The sequence below is a fragment of the Chamaea fasciata genome, unplaced genomic scaffold (assembly GCF_029207755.1).
Source record: "Chamaea fasciata isolate MVZ Bird 193981 ecotype frontalis unplaced genomic scaffold, bChaFas1.0.hap1 SCAF_3, whole genome shotgun sequence".
NCBI lineage: Eukaryota > Metazoa > Chordata > Aves > Passeriformes > Sylviidae > Chamaea > Chamaea fasciata.
The window spans coordinates 56,712,267-56,740,180 of NW_027094088.1; the positions used below are offsets into that span (position 1 = coordinate 56,712,267).

Here is a 27,914-nt window from a genome sequence, read left to right on the forward strand (position 1 = left end):
GGCCATTTGAGTCAAGACTTAATATCCACATCTATCTCCAACTTGTACACAAAAATAATTTTACACAGAGCATTTTACTGAAATCCCCTCTAAAAGATACGCTTAAATTCAGCACCAGATGTTTGAAAGCTGATCATGTACTAACCTATGTCAAAAGCACTTCTGTAATACAGGTTGAATTATCTACCTATATATACTGATTTCATTGACGGAGTTAAAAAACAAGAATAATTCAGCTAAGGATTCAAGAACTTATTCATTATTCCTTGAAGGTTTATAGCCAGGAATACACAGCCTACATGCACTTGTAATACAAGAAGAATCTCATACCAGCACTGTGTGCCTTGGTAAATAAAGTTTTTAAAAAGTGCAAAAATGAACGCAAACTTAGTTAAAATTCTTTTTTACAGATTTTCTGCAAGGAGGCACCCTTGTTACAAGTATTGAGAATCTTGTTAATTTGTAATACTAAATCATTGTTTCTAGAAGACATCTTTCTAATTCTAAAGGCAAATTTTAATGAGAGACAGACTAAATCTATAGTTCATTTGAACTCATCTATATTCAGCCTTAGGCAAAAAAAAAAAAAAAAATAAAGGCAAAAAACAAAGGTGAAATGATATTTCAGGAAAGGGGAAGAAATCACTTCACCTCTTTGCTTTGGTGGTGTGACTCATTGTTTTAATAAGGTCATTTGACAGACAATGAATTCCAGGCATCCTATTCAAGTCTTCCAATTAATTCTGGAGACTAATTAGACTCTGCCTCTCCAGATTTCTCTTCCTCAAACAGTACACATGTAGTAGGACTAGTTTTTAAACTAAAATTTAGAGTTGCCAGTCCTCCTGCTTCACTAGAGCATGAAATGAATCCTAAGTCAGCTTTCCTTCACAGCTTTACTTCCCTCTAGCCAGGTCAAACCCCAAGATTTTCTTAACTGTTTGCCCAAGGCTATTTCTTGTAGATGGCTTCATTAGCTGGATGTAAAAACTAAAGTCAGCCTGGAGAGCAATCCCACAGCTCCTTGGAAAGGAACCTAAATAATAACCCATCTTACTGCCAAACACCTTTTCTTCCACACAGGCTCAAACCATCCCAAAGCCAAATGTACAGAAGGGAACTGCTTTGGGAGAACAAGGCCAGAAGATGCCTTCCATTAGCAAGCATCTCTGTAGCCTCACTGAACAATGCCCTCTCCAGTGAGGCCACAGCACCATCAGTGTCCAGAGCACAAAATTTTGGCAGCACTTAAGCTCTTTGGTGAGCTCTGTATAAGGCACTAACTACATACCACAAAGCTTAGCGACGATAAAGACTGGCAGCCCAGTTATTCTCCAGTTCGGCAGCATGTAAACAAGCACAGCTTATTCTTGTCAAATCACCACTTGCTCTTCCATTCTGATATTGCTATGGGTATTTATAAGTTATATTCATGAGTATTTGCAGAGATGAAAATATGGAAGCTTAATTCCCTCCAATGCTGTATTACAATATAGGGCAGATCTCAGCAGGCACATAAAAAGTTTTAGTTTGCTGAATTCAGTGGTCAAACGGATGAACAAGAAATAATGTTTTACTGGAAATGCATCTGCCTGCATTGCTTTTAAACAAGCATGTTTTATAACCTTTTTTTCTCTACAAATTCTCCTATTTCATTTCAAGTAATATGGACACAAAATAAATTTCCTGTGACTTAATTTACCACCCATCAGCTGCCATGGCTTGCCCAGATATAAGGCAGCACACTGCACTGAGGCTTTTAGATGCATCTGCAGTGACTGGTGCTTCTTGTGGGTATCCCACATATAGCTGCCTTGCAATTACATAGAAAAAACAAAGAGTAACATTAACTTAAAATAATTCATAACATATTAGGACCAAAACAAACATGTGGTCCTTCAAAAGTTATGGAGTTCTGTTACAGAAGCATTGAGCTTTCCATTCACGCCTGCATACTAAAAATATACATTACATCAATAAATACAGACAAGAGCTTTTATCTTTAAAAACCAAAGTGCCTAGACCACTCTAAAAAGTTGCATCACAAGCCTTTCATTTGCTACAACTAGGAATTAAACTTCGAGAAACATACAGTTAAGCAAATGCATTTCTACCTTTTTCAAAAGTGTTTAAAGCTGCTGAAACAGTCCAACCACTGAAGTATTTGAGTAGTCAGTAACTTAAATCTCTGCCCAAGTTCTCCAGAAAATATGCACAACAATTCAACAGTCTGTTTGCAAACCACATTGAAAATTACTATTACAGGTTTCCAGAATGCAACTTTCTTTAATGATACAACTTCATCTCCTTTTTCTCCCATTTTGCACTAAGTGAAGAACTGTACTAATGAAATAGATCCTGCCTGAATGGGAGAGATCTCCAGCGCATTCATCTTAAGCTTTCTATGTTTCTATAAAAAAAAAAGAAAGAAGTAAATAAACAGCAAATCTAATTTATCCAGTTCTCTTCAAACACTCATTATCTGCAGACCTTGTGTTGTTGCTCAGCTGCATCTTTTGGAGTAAGCATAAAAACTGCCCACTCACTGGATTTCTCTCCCAAAGTAGTTTAAGAGTTTCCTTGTCATTTCTCCTGTCATTACATTGGCAGTCCCACTAGTGGAAGCTCTAATTCACATCAGCCACAAATATTTCAGATTTTCTCCAATGCCCAGTCTAAATGAGTGGCCTTGCTTTTACCAGTGGCAGAGATAACAGCAATACAGACTTAGTCACCCTTCTTAAAAATACATACCTTGAAAAAACCTCACTCATTTCACAATCACAACAGGCATCCTATCCTAAATAAGAGTACTGTGAAGTATCTAAACATTAGCATCAAGACTGCAGGTAGTATTTAAATTTTTTATATTCACTGCTAACATTAAGATCCTCCACCATCAGATGATGACAGAGAACACCAGACAGAACAGAAAGAGCAACTCGACAAAGGTCAGAGTGGGATTTTCCACAGGTGAAGTGTGGGACTGTATGAAGAACTGACTGCTCTGACACACAGATGATGCAGGAAGAGCATGCTGCTCCCTGCTCCTCTTCAATTACGAAAGTTCAGATCCAAAATTTGATTATGACACTGATTAGCAGATGTCATATACTTTTAAGTTTGTGTACATAATAAGTTTTTACATAAAGGTTCCACATTAAGCTTATTTCCATACAAATTAAAACAGCCAAAAGCACTACTTAAGAAAAGCTTTTAATATTTTAAAGCACATCCAAAAGTCTAGCTATACTTCCCTTAGAAATAAAGGTTTTGTAAAAGTTCCTCATAAGTTACTGTCAGCTATTATCTTTGGCCAAATTATTAAAGAGGCTGGGAACTCGTTTCCATCTTTTAAGTGACCTGGATAACTCAGCTTCCTCTGATGAAAAGTCAATCCAGGATACATACAAAAGTTCCTCAGACCTTCCTTAAGTCTAAATGGAAGATACTAAGCAAAACTGACTTAAGACATACATTTTCAGGTTTAGAGGGTTTTTTAAACAGTTGGGTAAGAACTCAGAGTTATTAAGCTTTCTGCCTGCACCATTTTTCCTAATGTTCTAAATAACAGGGCTATCATATTACATAACTTTCTCCCCAATTAGGGATTACTACTTTTTGCGAATTGTATAACTCTTGATGATAAGACCCCTAGTGCACTTGAGAGACTGTATTGAATTGGTCAGGAGAAATTCCATTAGCTCATACCCATTATCCACAAATCTTCTAAAAATCTTTTTCACAAGCCAACTACCTCAATAGTTTTGAATGACTGCAAATATAAAAGGATTGCAGATTTTCTAGACAAGGTGTGGATCCTCATATGGCAAGTTTAGGCCACCGAAAAGGCTCTTAGTCCACACATGGCAGGACAAAAATCACTATTTTTAAGTGGCCTAAGCTAGCAGTCATGGAGTATTACTGGGCTTATCATGCCATAGATGAAGAAAAGTTACTATTATAAAATAGTCCTGGGATGTGACTCATTTTGGAAACTGTCCTCACAGAACCACAGAATCAGTTAAGTTGGAAAAGGCTCTGAGACTGAGTCCAAATTATGACCAAACACCACCTTGTCAACTAGACCATGAAGTACTTTTCTTGAACACCTCCATGGTGGTGATTCCACAATCTCTTGGGCAGCCCATTCCAGTATCTATCAACCCTTTTGTGAAGAATTTATTTCTAATGTCTACCCTAAACTCCCTTGCCATAGCTTGAGGCTGTCCTCTTCTCCTGTCACTAGTTACTGGGAGAAGAGGCCAATCCCACTTGTCTACAGCCTCCTTTCAGGTAGCTGTAGAGTAAGTGGATTAAGTACCCTACCCTCTCAACTTGGCTATCTCTGAAGATTATAAAGGAAGATGGATATTCTCCTAGATAAGGCAGCTGCCTCCACCCCATCCACAGAAGCCTGAAGACACAAGTCACCCGTTCAATATTAAAATCTCACCTTGATCCAGGCTCCTTGAGGGCAGACAAGGACATGTGTCCAGGATGTTGTTTCCTCTGAACTACCACACCAACTTAATTTACCAGTATGGCACAAATCTCTCCTGTACAACCAAGGTTTCCAGTGGAACACTTGCTGACATCTGTCATGTACCCTTATCAGCTCCCTGAATTCTGTCCTTGCATTGGGTCAAACTTTGCAGCTAAAAGAAGTCATTCATATGACATGTTTAATGAGGAAGGAAGAAGAGTTATTATTTGATATCTGCCTTCAGATAAGACAGAGATAAGAGGTCAGCACATGAGTGACTGTTAAGCTCTTGGCAACCTGTCCTTCCACTCTAGTCATGACTTGAGCTTTCTCTTACCAGCCTCTGACAAGAGCCATGTCAGGCTCCCTATGCTGTATCCATCTTCATATCTATCTTAAGAAGAGCCACCAAGGTTCAACAGCACTTGCTTGGAGAAGGCTGACAGGGTCATCTGTGGTGTAGCATTGCTACAGTGAGGCAGCTGAAGACTTGGCATTATGGCATCTCCATAATGGGAGGCAACCAAGATGCAACACACAACAAACTCTGTTATCAGGTGAGTCTTTCTGGGTCAATTCCCTGCACTGTTAAAATGTTTGCACCAGCAACCATAACAGCATTTCTGGAGAATCTTCCCAATCTACCATAGGAATCCATAATAATGGAAAAGCCTTGAAGAAAATCTCATGGACTGTGAAGTGCCTATTCAACCACGCCAGCAATTCTTCCTGATAGTCTGACTATCCTTAAGCCCCACCAGTTTATGTGGCTACAGCTGCAGATATTACAGAAGAACCAACCTATTTGTAGCCTTGTTTCAAAACCAAACACCTGGCTTCTAGTCATGCACAGCTAAAAGGTCTCTGACAAGAGGAATCCTGTAAGGCAACCCCTCTATTAAATACTGTGCAGCAGCCACTTCTGGGAAAGAACTGACTCTATAAAAGGAACTAACAAACTGACCCATGACCTAGACTTTTGATTTTTACAATGAGTCCAAGGGGTTTTTTACAATATTTACTCTTCCTAGTAAGCACACATTACTATATGAAAAGCAGGCTATATTGGCACTGGACACATTAATAGATACACAAGTTGAAAGCTGAGTAGCTAAATCCTGCTAGTACAGGGTATCCCACAATTTTATTCAAGTCCATTCACACAAACAATTAACTGAGCTATATATTTGCATAATAGTTCTCAGAATAAATTTTACTGTCCTAGATTAAGTGATTTCACTGTGAAGAGCACAGTCCAACATGCAAATATTTTAGCCACCTGATGAGAACTATATATCACTTTCTTATAACATGGTAGCTTTAAGAGTCAGTATAGTCAGTAAGGACATTACAGCAAACAATATTGATAGTTCAGTGGGAATGACCAACGGTTCCTCCACAGGGTACAATCACATTCCTACTGTAGCTAAGTGACAGGCACAAACAATTTCAGGATATAAAACTCCAAGTCTATCAGCTAGCCATGAATATTCATCTAGTTACTTTATCATAACAATAAAAATAAAGTTACTTTAGCTTGAACATAACTACTGTTTCCACAGGTTAATAGCATTTTAAAAAAGTCTTTTACCTCTGTTGGTTTGTAGCAATCTACAAGAGTTTCCTAGAAGCAAAATATGAAAGTGTCAGTATCCATACAGAGTAATAGTGAACATAAACAATATGGTATAAAACCTGGAAAGGGAGGGGAGAAAGAAAAGGAATAAGAACAGGAATCACTGAATGAAGATGTTACTGAAAACCCAGAGTTATACAAGTCACCTTTGCTCCCTACATGGATCAGAATGATTTGTACCAGGAGAGAAATAATGGCTTCTTTCTCCACGTAGGAAGTTACAAAATCCCTGTCTCCAAGAAAAACTGAGACAAGGAGGAGAATCCAAGAACTTTTCTCCCAGGAACAGACATGTGAAAGGCAGCTTTCTGTGAGGACATGAGAGCCTTTGCAATGCAGAAATAGAGACATTAGTTAGTCCTAGCAGGGCATTCCTAGCAGGGGGCTGCTGTAGCTAGTTTAGGCAGAAGCAGCAAAGCTATTTATGAATGCTGAGCAAAGAGCCTGGGGCCATGCCCCATGTCTCTGTGGCTGGCCAGTGGGCACCAGGAAAAAGGTGCTAAAAGGCACTAAAATGAGATCTGCTGCATCGAAGCACCACATTAGTCACCTCCCAGAAGCAAGATGAGGGCAAGGCACAACTCAGGAACAGTTTTCCTTTTCTTAGTGCATCTCAAGAGGTTATAAATGGAGACATTTCATATTGGTTTTATATATTGATTTAGAGAGAGATATATTAAGGCAATGATGTTTCTTTTCTTCCCCCCCTCATTTTTCCATCTATTAACTCCTACCTCACACAAGATTCAGAGATTTAGAAAGACGTTTAAACTGTGTAATTTCAGCAGATAGCTTTTGAATTTTCCTACTAATTCCTGTTCCTGACCATCTTACCCTTTCTTTGAACTTTTTGATGGCTTCCAATTTCTATCTGGTATAGACAGAAATAGTTCCCAATAGTCTAAGCACAAGGGAAGTTTTCTGGTCTGTATACACACGTATGCACATTTCTACTGCTGAAGTGCATCACAGAAACTATCCGGTCATCATAACTGACTCTCAGTCATATGGCTTTTTCTATGTGCTGTTCTTCATTTTCCTATGTTTTCTGTTCTTTATTTTATATACTTGTACAAACTGGAATGAGGCAAATTTGGCTTAGCATATTTCCCTCTATTACTGGGTTCGTTGAACTTTTATTTACTAGTGTTATCACATACCTTCCAAAATTTTTTTATCTCAAAGTATTTTGATTACCTTTGAATAGTCTGGTAGACTATGCTAGACTAGACCTAGGAAACTCTCCATTCTAATTCTACATTTACAGTAGATTCAATCAAACACAAGATATCGATCCAGAAGCATTACTTGAGCCAACTTCTGATTTAAAACAATAAAATAGTATTACCTGTAATTTGAGAGCTCTCTCCTCTTCATTGGCTGCATCAAGAAGGTCATCAATGTCAATTTCTACCTCTGGCATTTCTTCTTCCTGAAATGCAAAAATGCCCACTTAGTCCATAGAGCTATCTTCTAACTAACCCCAAAAGCAGCCTAGTGATAGCACATAAACCCATCCTCCTGGAGCCAGACAAGGAAATCAATAAGGGATGGTGGCTTGATTCCTTGCTCCCAGGCCAGCATCAGGCCAAGTTCCAGCCTCACAGAAGGTGACAGCACTTAAGCAAACCTTTGTTCACAGCCCGGACATGTTACTAACTCATGGCCAGCATGACAAGTCATGCTATTCTCACAGTACTGGGCAAGAGGATGAAGAACAAAAAGTAGAAGGAAGAGGAAGTAGATAACAACTGCAGAAAGCCACAAAATTGTTTTGAAAGTATTTTTGATCAGGCTGCTTTTCTTGGTAACACTGTGGAAGATCTCCCTTGTGTAAAGTTGGCTTACAAGGATGACATACATGCTCCATCAGAAGAACTAAGATTTTCAGTACCTTCAGTGAAGCACAAAATCAAAGGCATAGAGTGCATTAGAGATTTTTTTCTTAAACCTCCTCTACCCACACACTTTCTCTCTTTGCATCACCAAAACATCAGAGCCCTTATTCCCTGAATCAAAGCAGCAGTCCATACATTTTGAAGGACCCCTAAGCTCTAGAATCCCAATGAGAATTTATCATCCACAGATATCACCATTTATTTCATTTTCAGGTAGGCAAAAAACATTCTGCTGGCCACTTCATACATTGTGTCATCAAAATTGTTAAGCAGCTCCCTGCTGCATACACAAAACTCTGGTCTCAGCCACTCTCCCACACCAAGTCCAGCCAGGACAGCAGCCTCAGTGCCATGGCACACAGCTCCTCAGTTGCCCCTTCCCCATATAAGCCAACACATGGGCACTGCAAGACTCTCCTCTCCCACAAGTACACTGCCATTAATCAACTCACTGATATTGCACCACTTTGGCACCTACCTAATGGAAACAGTGACCTGAAGGCCTCCAAAGGGGAGGGTAGATTTAAGTCAGGATGAAGGAGGAAGATCACAGCAGCAGCTTCTGCCTTCTTATGTCTCACCAGCACTTTTCAAGATTCTTTAAAGAATCATTTTAACAAAAATGTGGTGGTTCCAGCAAGTTTCAGCAACTGTGAAATAATTTAACAGCTCCAAGAGCAACTGCCTCAGGTAATACCAAAATTATTCTTCTACTGGATAGTCCAAACTAGCTAGTCCAAACATTAGCAATAAAAATAAGTTAGTTCAAGTTAATCTAAGCAAAGTTAAGCACCAAAGTGGCAAACAACTATCTGTATCAAACTCCAGCTGAAATGTCAAGTGTTCAACATCACTTTGAGTGTGAGGAAGAAGGACAGGAGTTGGATGACTAAGTTTCCCATTCCCTGCCTCTGAAGGAAAGTGTGCAGGGACACTACAGTGCAGTTAAATCAAATGAAAAAAAATACACAAAGAACACCCTTTGCCCAAATAGCCTGGTCAGAAAGGAAGCATGGACATTTGCTGAGATGAATTAAAGATACCAATTACTGTAATACAATCTGGCAACATGGGAGTTTCTAACCCACTGCAACAGATTCACCAGCAATTTAAACAAGAGGAAGAGAAGTGTTCCATAGGCCATGTATTCAGTAAAAGCCATCAGAATTGGAAAGAATAAAGAATAATCCATAACAGTGCTACAGTTACTTAGAAGCTTACTATCCCAACTCTATGCTAGTTTGCATATCACACCAAGAACCAGAAATTCCCCACATAGGTAGTAAACCTCCTGAACATTTTATCTAAGCAGCTCAGCCTAAATACTGTGAAGACAGGGTGCCTGGAGTTACTGCTAATATTGTAAACTTATCAAAACACGCATCCATTGAACTGTGTAAATAGCCATTGTGCATATGTCTGCATTCACAAGTGTTGTTCAGCACATTGAATATTTTGTCAGATACACATTTTGAACTCTTGTCTCTTGGAGCGGCGTTCTAGAAAACTGAAACAACGTTGAAAAGCAGCATTGAGGGTAAATTGCCTAGAAGGTATATAATGCTTTTTTGTGATCACACTTCATTGAAGTTGAGTGCTCCTGAAAGGTTAGCTTTACTCTAAATGGCACCAGTTGAGTGGAAGAAATCCTTGCTTCTATCCCTCTTCCCTCTTATCTTCTTCAAATTAATTTTCTCCTACATCTTCAAGGTTCACAGTGCCATCAATTCAGAGGACAATTGCACCAGGAGTTCATTGAAACTTTGGTATAAGAGGTAACACAGCTCCTGTACATCACAGAAAGTGATAACAAAAATAAATTACATTATTTCTGAAACAAGGAACTATAATTTTACCTGCCACAATGGCGTTCAATTAAGTTACATTTTCTGGAAAAGATCCTGTGTATCTTCTTCACTTCACAGCAGATTTGAATTTTACACAACACAAATGGAGGGGGAAGCCCAAAAACATAACTCTTGCCCTTATTTTTAGCTGAATGAACAAACAATCAAAACAGCTTTTCTCTATCTGAACTACTCTGCCTGCATGATCTGAAAAGTTTTATGTTTGGCATGAAAAACATGCCCTTAGGTTGGGAGCCTGACCACTCCGTAACAGCTGTAATGACAGAGGGAGGAAAGATGAAGTCATGCCTTCTGTTTGACAGATTTTATTGGTGAGATTAGTTTGGCTGCTCCAATTACAATTCAGTAGCTAGATAAAGACTGGCTGGGCCAAGCCTGTAAGGGTCTGTGAATAGCCAAAGGATGGTATTTGAAGGGTCTTGTTACTGTCATGAGGCTGTGCAAAAAAACCCCAAACACTGCCACCAGTTCTGCTCCAGTAAGAAGGAGACAAAGTGATGCAAACAGCAGATGATGGGGGGGGGGGGGGGGGGGCAAGAAACCACTAGCAGCATGCTGACAGGGAGCAGCCCCCAGAAAAGCTAAAATAGAAGGGATGTGGGGGTTCTGGGTGCAAAACATCTATCAACTGAAACTCTTTGGGGAGAGAAGGATGGACACTCTCCTTTTAAGCACCCTCTGCAGTCTGCATTGACAATGTAGGCAGAATATGAGTTGATTTCTGCTTACTCATTCAAAAGTCAGAAAATACCAAAGACAACTTCCATGACATTGAATACAACTTAAATTCAATCTTGCACTGAAAGACAGCCCCATTACTCATTAGGTTGCATGAATTCTTTGCAGGCTACTGGTAAAAGACCTTGGGCACAGATGTGCATTAAGTAGTAAATAGCTGTAGCAGTTTAAGACATTACAACCTCTCCAGCTGGCAGTGGTGAATGAAACAAACAGGTGAACATCCATTACTGAGACTAGAGAAAGGTCTTCAAACACAACTCCCACAGCAGCCTAGGCCAAAGGGCTGGATTTTGCAGGGGCACCTTAACACTTGCATACTCCAGTCTGCTGACCCTGAAGACAGCACCACCAGTACAGTAAAGCAGGTCTGACATCATTCCAAGTATCCACTAATTAAACATTTATTGGAGGCTTTCAAATTTAAAGGACAATGGTAGCCCTATGGATAATTTCCCACTATAAATCCAACTGGCAAATTAACCTATTATCCCACACCCTCACTGTCACTCACTGTGCATCGTCACATCTGCCGTGCTGGAAAATAATTATATAGGCTTGTTTGATTTTTACTTTAGATTTTCAATCTGGGAAAGAAAGGAAAAGCTAAACACAGCATGAAAAGTTAAGGCCATCATTTGTAAAGTGAGTTTGGAAACAGCAGGAAAGGATAACAAGAGAAAAATTAAGGAAAAGGAAGGAAAGATGACCATACAGTTCAGACATATGAAACTTTCAGATTGTATGAATCAGGGATTTCTCTAGGAGTCCTGGAAGATTGCCAGGAAGTGATCAAAACCAAACTAGAAAATAGGACCATTTTTTCTGGAAATATCCATTTAATATATGAAAATATTTATTTATTTGAGAACAGGCATCTAATAAAGGTAACTCTAAACCAGTTCATCTGCAAATATTGATGGCACTGCAAGACAGGGGTAGAAGTCTCAGGATAATAAATTAAAAAAAACATAAATTACCAGGACTAGAAGTCACTGGTTGCATATCTAACCTGGTGGGATTTTGAATGGATTCCACTTAGTCCAGGTAATGAATATGACCAAACAGTAATTTTTAGGAAACAAAAAGAAAAACTTACATGCTTCTTGTTTCAAAGCATTCAGCTGTTTGGGGGCACTTATGCATGAGGGCAAAAGTGGATAAAAGTGAAAACAAAAAAAATAATAGTTTAAATGATCAAAAATTATTAATTCAGAATTAAAGAAAGCTCTTTTTTATTTAAAGCCAATCCTAGTTAAGTGCAGAGTCAAAATACAGAGCTAAAATAAAGCTATTTGCAAGACAAAAAGACTGCTCTGTCTATTGATTGGTATGAGGAATAGAAGATTAGGAAAGGATGCTGAAGACAGCAAGAGGAAAGTGCTACGGTTCATGAAATTTGCAGTAAGAACAAGAATCCTCAGTGGTAGAACCCAATTACTAAATGACAGCATGTTTTCTCCAATCCTAAAATATTCAGAGCAGTAATGCCAGAGCAGACATGCTGATCTAATGTTAGACATGAAAAAAAAAAAAATTAGCTGTCATTTCTTTTGGTCCAGGTGAAGCAGTTCATGCAACAGTGAATATTAGTTTGTACTGCTGATAATCAGTGAACACATTTAGGACGCTGCTTCCAGTATGATAACACTTTTAGCATGCAGTTACATATTATTTTCTCCCCCATCAGGCACTTATCAGCAACCAGACACTGAAGGTGGAATCTCAAAGGCAATACAGAGACCGAGGCCCCATACTCCTGAGCACAGGCCATTCTGTCTTGGCTCCAACTGAGAGGTAGAAAAACCCGTGTTGTACCCAATTTTAACCAGAGCAACAGCCTCTTCCACCAACAGCAAATCTATCTTCCTCTGTCACCCTTGTTTATTGAACAAAAGTGCAGAGACATTCAAGACAAACTTACCAGATTTCTCCACTCATTTTCAGTAAATAAAACAGTCCTACTGTTTATGAATAATCATAATTTATCTGTGGCAGTATGGATCTTTAACAGAAATCTCCTCTATGCTGAGCCTGTCCTCAAGTCTGACATCACGTGGATCCAGTTAAATTCACAACAAAGGAGGGACACTAAGTGCACACCTGTCAACAGAATGGCTTCTGCAAGCTGCCCAGTATCCCACTGGTGCACCAAATGCATCTACATCTACATAACATGGTATGGAGGGCTGGATAAAAGTCAAGGACATGGTGTTTTATCTATTTGGTCAAGATCTGGTGTACCCTCACCCCGGAGCCAACAGTCCATAGCCTTGTGCACACACCACTAGAGGGAGGTAACACTTTGCAAACTCAAGGGCCCCCGAAGTTGCTGGTAAAGCACGGCAAGGTCTTCTGAGCTCTACGTACAGTTCTTGGTCTGCAGAACAACAGTCTAACTTTTATCCTCAAGTACACATTGCCCTCTGCCCCTGTTCTTAAAAATGTAGTCCTCAGCTTTTATTTCAACATCTCGTTTCCTGCAAAATCCGATCACCCCTGCTCCTATCTTTTTGGGTATTTGTTTCTATATCCATCCTTTGTACCCTTTCTTTGTAACTGAGGGCCAGAGAAAGGACTGCTGGAAGCAGAAAAAGGAGCAACTCAGCTGCCAGGCACCGTGATGAGGGCTCCCTGCCAAGACGAAACTGCAAGAGCCCAGCCTCTTCTAGTTCCCCACAGAGCAAGCTTGTTCACATATGACCATCTTTGAGCTTATTGCCAAACTTCAACAAGTTCAGGCACATGACAAGCACAAGCGAAAGAGGAGGGGAGTTCCCTGATTAAACTGAGAACATTTTCATAAACTGGCCACAGGAATCTCCAACGCACAGCAAATCTGGTCCCTCCTAAATTTCCAAGATCACACGTACCAGAGTTTCAACTCTGCTGTTGAAAGTCCTCAAGCAATGTGGAAAACCACTTTTATTTCCTGATTGTAGTCTTAACATTAGAAATAACTGAAGTCTTACCTAAAAAGCTTTCCAAGATATTCCAGCTGAGGCAGGCACATACTGTGAACCTCCTCAGCTCAGATTATTTAAATTTGGACTAGTTCAACATTTTAAGTGCTCACCAGTTGTTAATTCAAGAGTAATGCCAAGAACAGTGCTTACGTAGCTCTGCATGGAGGACTACAAACCTTGCTGTAAACCAGAGGGGGAGCTTACCTAGGAATCTGCAAAGTCTAGCAATATAGAGGATGAAACAAAGCTGCAGAAAAGGTGAGAAAGATGGACAGACACTTAAAACACACAGTGATGGTGTTTACACAGGCAGGCACAGCTGGAGCACAGCTTGCTCAGCCAGTGCACAAACTGCATGGTTCAGAAAACATCGCTGCATTAGGGCAGCTTGCAAACCAAGAGAACAAACCCTGTTGGCAGAGCATTTATATTCAAGTGCCATAGTTTATTATCACAGCAATTAGATTTCCAGACCAAAGCTTGCCCACAACCACCTGGCTCAGAGAAGAAAGAAATACCTTTTAAAAAGCCTGTCTGGATCTGCCAATTTACCCTGTGTTGGTTAGCAGATAAGTGGGAAAAAGCCCCAAGTTTATATTAGGAAGTATACATAATATTACAAGGAAATCTCAACTAGGAAATATCTTGGAGATTCACGTCTAAACCCAGGGAACAGGAAGCACTCTCAAGCTCCAAGATCTAAAGCATAACCTAACAGCATCCCAGATCCAGGCCAGTATGCAAGTTAGGTGTGTTCCTCCCAGCCAGACACACACTATAAGGAAAAGCATAGGATTATATGTTAAAAGGATACCACCATACTCCTTGGATAATTGAAAAAGCATGCCTTATCCCACAGCCTAATCAGCCTTCCCTGAAAGAGCACTGTTAGGAATTCTTGGTCTCCTCCATAACCATCACCATCTCCATTATGTTTTCCTGTCATATAGTTAGGAGATGAGTTTGAGCAGTATGTTCCTTACAGAAAAAAGACGGACACAAAGTGTTGATTTCATCTATCTACATAATGAAAAATTTAGAGATTTAGAGTCAAACAACAGGGACATGCTCCCTCTGTGAGCTATGGTACATGACTTGTCAATTAGTACTTTTGCAAGTTGTCTAGAAAAAGTAAGTAATGAGGGTCACAGATTTGTGGGGTTTGAGTTTGGGTGGTGGGAAGGAAGAAGGAATTCAGAACAGAATGATCTCAAGCAGGACAAACCCTATATAAGGATACCACCCTAGGGCAACTGGAACACCAATCCTGTACGTTAATGTTACTTAACAATAGTCAAGAACAGTTCGAACTTCCTTACTTAGAAACAATTACAAATAAAAAAACCCTGGTGTTAAACATTGGAAAATTTCTGGGAATCCCTCAAGTATAAAAGCATCTTAATGTCCATGTACATGCCAGCAGTTAGGTACAGCTGCAACTTCAGACTTCAAGTGGAAGTGAAAAATATATTAACATGGCACTGGATATACAGTACATTTAAAACACTTAAATTCTAGTTGTGAACCTCATTAAAGGCAATTAACAACTGATATTTTTAATAATCAGGGGAAGATCACCCACTCAAGCCAAGTTCTTCCATCTCATTACCAAAGCTGGCTCTCTCTTGCCTCAGACACTGTGAACCATTGTTGTTTGTCTCAAGCTGGCACCGTCATAGATCAGCCTCCCCTCTTGGCTCAAGTGACAGTAGAGCAGATGAAACAGACAGATGCTATTCCAATTACAAGTTCCATTCAAAGAGTCAGTCCCTCTAAAGCAGCAAATGCACCCTAAAGTTTTTACTGTAAAATAGCATGCAAATACACAAAAATGGTAACATCACAATCCTGGCACTCAGGTGATACAAAAGGACACAAGCCTCTTGTGCCCTTACTCCAGGTGGGGTCCTTCTATCATCAAGGAGGGATCAGGGTTTTGAGCAGAGATAAGAACATCAATCCCTCAATGCAACTCCTGTGAAAGTGCCCTTTATGAGCAAGTCCTTGTGAAAGAGGATAGGGAAAGGACATCCACATCCAGAGGACAGGTCTCCCCACCCAGCTTCCCTGAATATCTTCACCCTCCCCCAGAACACAAGCCTCCATGCACTGACATCCAACACAGAGTCAGCTGCTGTCTTTGCAGATGCTACTGCAGTTTTGCATTTCCTTCAATTAGAAGGGTAGAGTGCAGAAAGACAATGGCAACACACCGGGACTTCCCCCCAGATAAACTCCTTACACTTACAGGCACCAAGTTTAAGTCAGCTGTTAGGTCCTACATCACAACATGGTCAGCGTAACATTTCAACCTGTATAAGGAGTGAGGGAAAAATAAGGCAGCCAACTGTGTCAAAAAGTCAGCTGAAGGAGGAGAAAGGGGAAATTAAGCAAAAGCAGAGAGAGACACATACAAGCACTGCCAAAACCCTTACTGAAGTTACTCAGGGAAGGGGAGGCAGGGCCAGTTTCTGAGAACAACTCCATATATAGAAACAAAACTGCCTCAGTGCCACACAGTTATGCCAACACAAAGTCCAAATAAAACATGGTACCATTTCCCAAACAACAACAGAGCAAGCAGTTAAAAAAGCATTGCTATATCAACTTGAGGGTAGAGCCTTATAATATTAGCAACTTGCCACAGATGAAGCATCACAATTTACACAAGCTGTTTCAATGTAGATTCGGGCTACCTACACCCAGGATTGGTGGCAATGGGATTTTCAAATGCAGATCAGGGGCTCTCTTTAAAAAGTCTGGGCAAACTAGCCATTAAAATTCACTTTACACTTCAGCATCAATGTGACCACTACTGTCAGAGTTGCCTTTGAGTTTATATAGACCATATGAAAATGGAATGCCTCTGCAGAAGAAGAAATCTTGGTTCCTCTCTTTCCACAGTTCTCCAGCCTGCTTGCTAGCAGGGCCACAAAGCTGCTATTGAAAGAATAGTGTGTTAGGAGAAAAACTAAGTTTTATTGCACTTAGAACTCTGCCAACTCAGTTGAGGTCATGCTTGCCTAGCAGACACACTGCCTACTGTTGGTCACTAGCACACCCATCAAGTTTTCTTGCTGGAAGGAATGCTTTCTGTGCTCTTTCAGAAGACCATTCCTCTTTATTTAGATGCCTGGGCTGGCTGCCACATTTCACTGGCTGCATTCTCCCATCAGCAGCAGGGAGGTAACTCATACAGTGTTTGATGCAGCCTGCAACTCCATGAACAGCACTGGAGGCTTGTGCAGGTGCCTTGGCCAAGAAAGATAAATAACAGATCCTTTTACTTTAAATAACAGATCCTTTTACTTTTCTTCTCCCCACTTCTGTTCAAGATTTCTTCCCTCTCAGGCTTTTTTTAAAAATTTATTTATGATTATATGGAAGCTAAGGAAGTAATTTGCAAAGAATCAACAGGGGTATTTTTCCTCTAATTAACTGCTAAATGGAATTTTATAAAGGTAAAACAAATGCACACACACACACTACTTGGGTTTTTTTAATCAAATCAGTTTGTTGGTATCCTGTGTTTTAACAAGTTTTCAAAAGAGCCTATTATGTAGGTGACCAAAAATACTCATGCTTGGCCCTGGACTTGTTATTTTTAGTTTGGTATTTATCTGTTGCTTGAATGGGTGACTGAAACACTAGTCAGGGGTCACAGTGCTGACTCTAGTCTGTCCATACACAGTAGTTCTTGTATGAGCAGCTGTTTAGGAAGCACTTGCTCAGAACCCCTGCCATAAAGCATCCACCTCTGAGTAACTAAAATTGGCTTTGACTTGGAATGGAGTAGCTTATAGGGATCCCTAGCTGGTCAAAAAACAGTTTGGCAAGCCTTGCTTGGTTCATGGCCCCATCATTCATTTAAATACATCCATCAGTTTATTTGGGAAATGGAAGTTGAGAGTCAGATACAATTTATTTACTTGTCTTTTACCATGTATTTGACAACTTCAGCAAAAATTGTGATAGCCCTTAAAAATCAGATGGTTTTGACTGTGACACTGATGCAACTGCCCAGTACAACAGAACTATGGACACTTCCCCGCAACATCCAGAATACCTCTTTGTGCTTTCCTCTCCTGGCCAGGAAATTCTTGCCTAGTCTCCAAGGAAGAGTCATCGTGATGCCAATGCAGATGCTTCTATTAAGCTAGAAAAAACCAGCTTTGCCCGGCATTTCTCTGCACACAAAATAGGCCAAGCTAGTAAGAAATATACAAAGAAACCTCCATTTCATTACCAGTTCACAATTTAATAAATGTCTCATCTGAAAATTTTGTATCACTGGAAGACAGAGAAAACAAGTAAGTGCTGGAAGGTGAAGCTGAAGGCGTAAGTCCAGACTATTCTGTCAGTAAAGTAGTATTAATTCCTTTCAAAATAGGGTTTTTCAATGGAATCATTCAGATCTCTTTCTTGCACTTAAGTGTTATCTTTCCAGCTGGTTTGTTAACTGGGATTTCCATCGTGCAGTACCACCCTTCCTTCACACATTTCACAACCTGACATCTGTGCTCATGCATTCTGTGTCAAGTAATTTTTATCTTGTTTTAGTCAATATCTAATTGCCAGCAAGCTTTGAACCACTCACTTTCTTTCCAAAATCCTTTTATTATATCCAAGTGTAACATGCTTGAAGGGAATTTTAGTTACCGTTTTAGGATACCTCCATTTAAAAGATCTCAGGAGTCTGTCAAAATGCCTTGTCATTCATTTGGTTTCAAGTACACACATTAACACTTTCAAGAGAGTCTCCAAAAAATGGGTTGTAAGGAGACATTCTATTTCCACATCAAGAGCACATCCTTGCCACCAGAGCACAAATGCAAGAGAAGAATTCATTGCGAAGAAATCCAAAGCCCAAGTAAAACAAAAGCTTCCAACAAACTCTTCTGACTCCCAGCTCCTCCCACATTCTTGTACCCATTTCACTATGAAGCCCCCTATGAGCACATTTACCTACCCCCAAGAGAAGCTAACCTTTGCTCATAGCCAAAGAATTGCACTTTGAACAGCGAGCAAACCTTATAAATTGTGTTGCCATCTTGAAAATGCAGACTGAGCAAGTGTTCCCTGGCAGAGCCTGCAGATGATTTGCAACAACTGTTTTAAGAACGATATCAGCCTAACTGCCTCCCAAGAAGGCACCAGGAACTCTCATTTCAGCTCCCTTGACCCCTGAACAGCACACTTTTTCAAATGAACTCTCACTTTGCTGTGGTCAGCCTAAAACTTGTTTTCTTCTCCTGCTTCAACTTCACTTCAAGATTTATCTTTCCTTAGCAGACGTCAAATATATGTGAAAATATTTGCCTCCATTTCTCAGAGAGACACACACATGCAAAGTCAGGGCTTGTCAGCAATCTCTAATCATATGCATTGTTGGAAATTGTCACAGGCTGAAGAAAAAGGTTTTTTTTCCAAGTGGCATTCCAAAAGAAGTTATGATGATTTGCGCATTTATATATATATATATATGTATTTTTTTTTTTTAAAGAAATAAAAGCTTTGTAGTTCCATAACCATAGCCTGAGAAGTAATTTAAGGCATACAGAAGGAGAAAAGTATAATGTAAGGCAAGATATTTGTTGTTTTGGCTTTGTATAAAAGTAGAAAACCAAAGTAATTCCTGAAGCTTCTAATTTACTTACAGCTTTACTTTTTAAATGCTAAAGAGCCTATCATCTTCCACAACATACTCTCTTGCCAGCAGAAATATGTGACAGACCTTTTCATATTGGATCATGAAAAATTGTAGTGAGATATATGATCATGACAGTGCTAGCAAGCCCAAAACAGAATGAGGCCAAAGCACTGAGGTGTCCCTCTGCTCCTCGGATACACGAACAATACTTTCCAAGGCAATATTTTCCAGTGCAACCATAAAAATTTCAGATGCTCATGCAACAGCTGCTGGTCCTCACAAATCACTGTAGCAGAAAGATGATGCAGGCAAACAAAGCAAGTCCAGGACTGATGAGGACCCTTAAAATAGATGAACTTGCTGACTGGCAATAGCAAAAACAGAGAAACTGCAATTGGGCTGAACTGAAGAGAGAGAACTCCAACAGGATGCTGAAGGGCGAGCACTTATTCTCCTCACCCTTTCTTCTCAGCAGTACCACTCCTATCTATGTGCTAAAGAAAACAACAGTTTAAACTGTTTCCTATGACTGAACTACAACTCCAGGAAAAGACTACTTTTTAAAAGCTGTATCAAGCCTAGCCCTTCATTTCCAGGGTTGGAGCCCTAGGAGAGGGACTATAACCCTCATGTTATCAAGTTAACAAAAGAGTGAAAGATTACTCTTAAGTATCTTAATTAACAGATAGGGGAGATAAGAAGAAGAAAAAAAAAAAAAAGGAAAAACAACAAAAGGAGAAATATATGAGAAGGAGAAAAAGATTTTAAGAGGAATGTAATTTTCTCAAGTATACCTTAAATGCCACAAGGCGCCACCTTCAGTTATCAGGAATACCAGAGATTCCCAGAAAGGAGAGAACACACATACATACTCAAGATCTCATTTCTTAAATAGTTCCCCGGTTCTGTAGGGCAATGCACACACCAAGACTACCTGGGTGTAGTCTTGTAACTCCTGGAAGTCCTAAACACAATCAGAGCAATGCTTCTGGTTAGCACTGGGTTTCCAGAGGCCAAAATACAGGTGTGTTATCAGAGACTTTGTCTGCAGCCAATTAGACACAACCCAAATGAGTGCAGCAGTCTTTCAGTTCTCTCCTGAAGTTCTTTCCATACTATGCAAAGCCAGCATAGCTGGCAGCTATCCAGCAGCTTAGGTATATTAAAAATAGAGCCAAACAGTAGCTTCATTGAGCCTGATGTTGCACTGAATTGCAATACTATTTCATGTTACACCATCCAAGAGCATACTATATACACAGTGTACACATACACACACACTAACCCTTCAGGACCATGTTAGCAGACCACAAATATACACCTACATCCACATACGCAGGAACAAGTTACCTGCTGTTACAGAAAATTATCAGAAGAAAGAGAGTGTACACTAATTTCTGCAATGACAGTGTAGCTAGCAATGCCTTGAAGAAGCATGGCTTGCCATAGCACAGCAGAACATATTAACAAGCCATCTGTTCACTATAACAAGCTCAACAGGATTCATCTTCTAGATGCAGAGATGCTACCTACAGCATGTCCCTTGATCAAGCAGAAAGTTGTTGGATATTGCCAAAGTCTTACCACATCCCTTTCAGAGAGCGTGTTACACATCTCTGCCACCAGCACAGTCTGGATTTAAGATCTGCTTTCCCAGGGGGCTGTGCCTTTGAGCAGAATTAGTCACACTAACAAGCAGCCCACAGTCAGGTTCCTCCAGCTAGGTACATACAGACAGAACCAGTGCTATTTGCTTCAAGCTCTCAACTTCTCCTCTCACCTTGGAGAAAGAGGCATTGTATTTCCAGGAACACAAACAATGAAGAACATTCAATCTGTTCTCAGAGGAGTTACTAGCTCTCTAAAGAGAGACAAGAATGGTGTTTCTCTCCAGTCTTATGCAAGCAAGATGGCTGGTCTTTCAGTCTCTCCCCCCACCCCCGACTGCTATGTTTCTCCCTTCAAACAGAAAAATGATGAAACAGCTGTTGCTTTGCCAGCTTTGTGAGAGGCAAAGAACAGCAGTCAGAAGTAGCAGCAGGGGAACAAGACTGTAATATACTCCGGATCCCATCTGTTAAGAGTGGGTTAACAGAATACAGAGGGCAAGGAGACAAATAGGGACTCCAACATACAGTCAAACATCTTCCTCACCACCTATCCTATGGTCTTCAGCTCAATACCCAGCAAGTGCAGCAAGAGAAAGGACAAAACTCTTCACGTTAAATGTACATCAATCAAATTTGTACCTTGATAGTGTTCACAAGCAAGTTGTTTAATTAATACACTGTGCCACCAGTATTTTGGCTTAGTTGTTATTCAGCCATGTGGCAAACTAGACAAAGCAGATGGTCAATAAGCTCTGTTAAACTGTCAGGGCCAGCTATTATGAAGAGACACAAAACAGCTCTTGGCTAGTTCCAGAATTTTTAAGCTAAATCTCAGCAACCTCAGTTCAGCTTCTCCTCCTAGAAGAGCTGGCATCAAAAGAGTCAAGGTTAAACTAGTAACTTTCCTAAGACTCCAATCTTGAAATTCAGAGCATGCCAGGCACCATGCTAAGAGATGCTCAAGTTCATTAAAAGCTGCAAAAATGTGAAAACAGCTAGTATCATCTGTGCTACACTAAGAAACCTTGTGGTTTGCATCTTAAAAAAAAAAAATTTAAAAAATGTGTAGCAAGTATGTCAGGAGAGCTGGGAAAAATTTAATATCAACCCCTCAGCCTTTGAATTCCAAACAGGAAAACCAACACAGCATAAGTCTTATTAAAAGCAGTGCTTAACAAGTCGTATTTCAAAATATATTCTTCTCTTCACTAAAAAGGTTGTTGTCATACAAACTCTGAAACAATCTCAGACACTTTACCTCACATGTACCTCCAGATAGTACTTTGATCCTCACAACAAAGACACATGCTCCAAACAAAAAACCAGAGTTGAAGTGTGGTTCAGCAAAGAGCACAATCTTTGCCACGTTAGAGGATGTGGTTACTGGTAGTATGTACAGCTACATCTTGTTTTATTCTGCTGAAATCCACCTTTTCATATTACAGTAGCCTCTGCCTACTCATCATGTAGGACCCTTGTTCTGAGCCATCTCCAGACCTAAGTGTTTCAACATGTTTTAAAAATTCCATCAAGCTTTGCCACAAGGAACCCAGGCTATGCCTATGTGTACTGCTCCCTGGCCAGATAGTGGCTAAAAACAACGCATACCCTGCTTAGTACTACAGGAGCTAAAATTTGCTTAGGATTGAAAATCTCTGAAAATCCCCATGAGGAGAGGTTAAAAGCTTAAACGTGTCTTTCAGGCCCCAGAACACATTAAAGTGCATCAGAAAAATACTGTGATTAGAAGTTAAAATGACCAGTGAGCTGATAGGCCTGTCTCTGCAAGCTCATGAAAGGCAAGTTTTGAAGTGTACTTCTAGAAAGCCACCTTTGTGTTCACAAACAAAGTATTATTAGTTAAGTCTTCTGTCACCCAGAATCTTTACAAGGTCCAAAACGGTGTCCATCTTTAATATCCTATTTTGAGGCCAGTCACTTTAGATGAAAGCTGGAGACTACCAACAGCTTTTGGATGGATCGAACACCATCTCACTTGGGTGCATTGCAATCACCATCACTAGACGTTCTTCAGGCAGTACTAAATCTCATTTGTGTTTGCAGCTAAGTGCCTATCACAGTAGGGCTCTAATAATGGTGACTCTGTCTTGCAAAAGGACCTGTAACAACTGCCAAAACCTTTTTAATAAGGTTTTGGCATCATTCAAAAGCTGCTGGCAGGAGTAATAAAGGAGTAAAGAGACAGACCAACTCTGTTTTTCTAAATTACCTCATGATTTGTGTAATATGGGTTCAAAATTTCTAGATCTTGAACTCAGCCAATACAATATGTTTACAGCAACAAGCCAGAACAGCTTGAGCAAGCCATCAGGTGAGACTGTGTTTCATCCTTCTGGACAATACTAGCTGGTTTCTAGCCTCTAGCACACTCTCAAGGAACCATTCAAGGAATTTACCTGGATTCCCGCTTCAGAGGCTCATTCCTGAGTCTCACTTTCCTTTAACTATCTTGCTTCTTGGAAACGCTTGGAAGTTAGCCTTCTCCGTTCTTCACCTTCCCTGCTATCAAATACACACATTCATCACATGGCAACTAAAATTCATACACACAAAGCCACTTAATATGTAAAGAGTCATATCTAACTCAGGAGCAGACATGTTCCAGAACAAGAATTTCACCCTGTCAAGATCGTTTATGTTGGGCAATATTTTAAAGCTGAGCTACAATTTTTTTTTTCAGTTTACTTTTTTTAAACCAAGGCCCAGGGCTTCCAAGTCAGGATTTCTCTCACCTGGCTTTCTATGTCTTACCACAGACTTTCTATGTCTACTACCGAAATAGTATCATGCCCCATTCCTTGGAAGTGTTATGGCTCATCCTTGGATGTGTTCTAGGTTGGAGGGCACTTAGAGCAACCCAGTCTTCTGGATGGTGTCCCTGCCCACAGCAGGGGGGTTAGAACTGGATGTCTCCAAGGTCCCTTCCAACCCATTCATTGATTCTATGACTGAGCAACCATCCATCTCCACAGTAAACAACAGAAGACTGGTAAGGAGCATCAAGCACTACAGCACAGAGGTCTGTCTCCCAGCAGATGAATCTTGCCAATGGTATCTCTCATATGATACATGGAAGACCTACATCCTTCTGTTACAGAAGTAGCTGAAGTTCACTGCTGCTATTTCTGATCCTGAAGGCAACATACAGCATGATGGTAGTCCAGGCAATCTGGAGAGGATGCTTTCCTTCAGACCATGAAAAAGTTAACTAGTGGGTCAGGACATGGGACTAAGGAAAGACTGTCTTTAAGGCTGGCTAATTGTGTTGCTCATAATGCTTGACCAAGAGACACATATTACAAATCACAACTAATGAAAATTTCATGTTTCCATCTGTTACACTGTATTTTAAGACAAATTATTTTACTACGCATCAAAAGTTCTGAAGATAGGCACTACCAGCGAGTTACCTTGACCACCTAAAAAATGTTAGTTAATGACAAAAAACAAAATCAAAACAAAACAAAAAAACCCCACAACCCTAACCCTTCTCAAGTCAAACATTCAACTTGGACAGATTTTAATTAATTTACTCAATATAGTGTAGTAGTCTTTTCTGTAGAAAATTATTTTCTACTTCCAGATACCAAGAAAAGGAACTAATGCAATCTGAGCATCCTTTCTGCTCCAGTTCTTAAACATAGTTCAGCTTTTTATCACTAGCACATCTTAGACAAAGAGCTGACTATTTTGCTTTCTTTTCACATTACTCCATCTTTGAAATTAAAAACAGGATTGGAAACACAGGAGGAGAAAACTTCAAAGAGTTAAACACTGCAACTTAAGATAAAATGGTAGGTGTGAAGGACAGTAATGTTCTCACTGACACTGCACTTAGCATATACTCTAAAACCCAGAGTTTCAAGTGGCAGTGAAGTACATATAAGAAACATAACATCATTACCCTACAGGGCATAGCCGAGGAACTAATTCTGAGGAATCCAAAATAAAGCCCTTCAGTAGAGCTCCTTCTTATTTGGCCCATGCCTACAAAATGCCTGTATATAAACTAAATACCTGCAGCAGCCTATTTCCATTCTAGAGACAAAATGACAGCCATAAGCAATTGCATGCCTTCAGCAAACATTGGGTCTGACCTTACAGTCATAGTTACAGAACTGCTGCCATCAAAAGGAATCCAAAAGCACGCCTGTGCATTTTTAGAGTACTAGTTGTGTGCTAGTGTATGTTTGATACAGAATAGCCAGTTCAAAGGAACTTTGAATTCAAAGTATAATACTCTGTTAAGCAAACAAAGTTATTTTTAACTGGCTACTTTTTTTACAAATATACAAAGTCTTAAGGTTTGAAACCCTTGTAGAATCAGCCTGGACACAAGCATGTTAATGAGGAAGACTCCTATAATCTTTGCTCCTCCAGATTCTCACAGGCTTTTCTACTTCCACCTACAATTTTTGTCAAATGGGAGATACTTCAGGAACACCAGAAATTATAATCAAGTCTCCAGACATGAAACTGCATGAACAAGCACAGAGGATCAGGTGGAAGGAAGGTAATAAGATCAAAGTCAGGCACTCCCTTTCCCTCCCTGAGAAAAAAAGATAAGAGAGGAAGCTCCATACTGCTACTGTCTCATGTTTCTGTTGTTTTCCACTTTAAAAGATTTCAGTTGTCAAAGTAGTTTTCAGCGCAAACTATATCCAATGCATCCCAAAAGAGTTGACTTCCGCAGGATTTCTTACAGATGAAAGCTGGTACTCCCGGAGTACCATACCGGATCACTGCAGTGTGAGGAAGTGAGGCGATGGATCTTCAGGTGGATCATTTTTTTTCTGCCGTTTGTTTGTGGTTTGCTTTTTTTACACTGTGGCACACCAAAGAGCAATGAAATGGCACATCAACAAAGTAGATCCAGGGAATGACTGGTAGCTTGACAGTGTTTCACATCACTGTGGGACTTGTTGCTAGCAGGTAATTTCCTTTAATAAAGATTTAAAGTGAATAGTCCTCTATAAATAAAACAAAACAAAAAAAACAAACCCCACACCAAAACAAAACAAAGATAAATCTGCCATGATTAGTCTGTCAGTATCCAACAAAGGAGCTACTCAAAAGAAGGCTGTGTAACACATCTGTGTTTGAAATCCTCATGTCTGTTCTTACACAGAGCAGAAACAATGACATGGATTGGGAAGCACCAGTGCTAAGGAAGTGTGGGTTTCCTGTAATTCATATCTTGATCCTCAGGTGCCCAAATCAAGCCTTTTCCTTTTCAAGAATACAATAGAAACTATAACAACTTACCTGTGTGGATTCACTGTCAACTAAAAAAGGATGAAGTTCTTCCCTTTAGTGAAGATGCTCAGAGGGGGTGTAAGTTTTGTGAAAAAAGCAGCTTAATTCTACACTTATCATTGTGTTATGATATCATTATCTCTCTGGGCAATTTCAAGCTAGGGTGATAAGAGCATGGCAGAAGACACAAACAAATTTTTCTGCCAAACATTTCTAACGTGTCATTTTAGCTTAATAACGGAAAGAAATAAACTTAATGCCTTTAAAATGCAGCCAACTCTGATCTAGTTACAATCCAAAGTCATATAGGCCAGAGACGCAGCTTTCAGGATTTGTATTTGAATGAGATCAGCAAGCTGTCCTGAGCTTGGAAGAAGTGTTTATGCCCATTAAAAAAAAAAAAAAAAAAAAAAAAAAAAAAGGAGGTGCTCCTGCTCAGCTTTTAAGTACCTTAAGACTTTCTGCAATGGAAGAAGACCTGTTTAAAACTGGCAGTGGTAAATCAGTGCTCAGATAGCTCCAAAGTCTCTTCCCCCTCCTGTTAAATCAAAAGCCTGAGCTGTAGAGAACTCCCCCTGCATAGTCATGGTTGCATGCAATCACTCCCTGTCCAACCTACATGACCAGATTCCTTTAAAACTCTTTTCAGGCATTCTAAAACACGCTAGCATACCACATTAGCCACAAGCTGCAAGGGATGTACATTTCTTTAATATTTTCTCATATCAATGAACAAGGAAACAAAACAAATAAAGAGTAAGCACAATCAAAATGACAGGTGGATTCTGAAAATCACTTCAGGCTACAGCTAATAATAGAATACCCAGTTTCAAATTATAAGTTTGGATGAGTTGGCTGACACCGTCAAATTCTAAAGAAACACCAGTTCTTTTTCAAGAGCTGGTCAGGCTGAGTGAGCATGCAAAAATACAGGAGGAGAATGAGAATTTTTCTCATGCAGCAATTGGCCTGAATCCAAGCTCCTGGACAGACTTTTTGCTCCAACTAAGCAGAACTGGGCTGCACACATATGCAACCTCCACAGGCAAGCATTGCTTCAGCAAACCAAATCAAAGCATTTGAAACCTAGCTCAGAAAAGGCAGTGGCTGGCACAGGGACCTACCAGACAGCACAAAGTGATATCATCAGCTCCTTCCCACTGACCTTCACTTGATGCCAGTCTTCTTAATCATTCAAATGGCCGACACAAGCAGAGTTTAAAGTTCACCTCATCACTTTCAGAATGTTTCCACAACAAGAACATCTAAACATGAGAAATTCCCCCATTGCAGCAAACACTTTCCATCCATGCATGCCCCTGTTTATTGAACTTCACTGTAAAAGCAACAGCTAGGAAATTTCTGACTCCTCTGGTAGAGGGCTTAGAAAGCTTGGGCCATTTATGAGGTCTCTATCCACTAGTTCAAAGACAACATACAGGACTGGAGGAGTGAAAACTGTGTTCTGAAGACAAAGAAGGAAAAAAAGGTTGAGACGTTTCTAAAGAAGCTACATTTGGACACTGTTTGAGGACCCCACTTTCTCATTACTGCCCAAAGCTGCCCAATATCTACTTTTAATCCTTCTCAAATTCTTCCAAGTCCAGATGGTTTGGGAGAAAAGATGGAGCAACCCCCTCAAACGCATCTTCACAGCTTGTAGAAGATATGTGTAAAAGACACTGTACCCATATTCCTCCCACAGGCAGGTAGCTTAGATAAAGCACAAATGGTTCAGTTCTGCACACACGGTGCCAAGCACAGAAGTCAGGACACTAATAAATC

At 40.0% G+C, this 27,914-nt stretch overlaps 1 protein-coding gene across 2 annotated transcripts in view; it reads right to left on the minus strand.

Moving 5' to 3' along the window:
* PPP1R14C (protein phosphatase 1 regulatory inhibitor subunit 14C) overlaps positions 1 to 27,914 on the minus strand; it is a 51,232-nt gene that overhangs the window by 4,175 nt on the left and 19,143 nt on the right. Inside the window, exons 2-3 of one of the 2 annotated variants that reach the window (XM_066180469.1) lie at positions 7,471 to 7,554; positions 6,078 to 6,110 (exon numbers count right to left, since the gene is read on the minus strand). In XM_066180469.1, coding sequence (XP_066036566.1) covers positions 6,078 to 6,110; positions 7,471 to 7,554 — 117 coding nt within the window. The remainder of the gene's footprint in view (positions 1 to 6,077; positions 6,111 to 7,470; positions 7,555 to 27,914) is intronic. The other variant, XM_066180470.1, reaches the window with a different exon arrangement.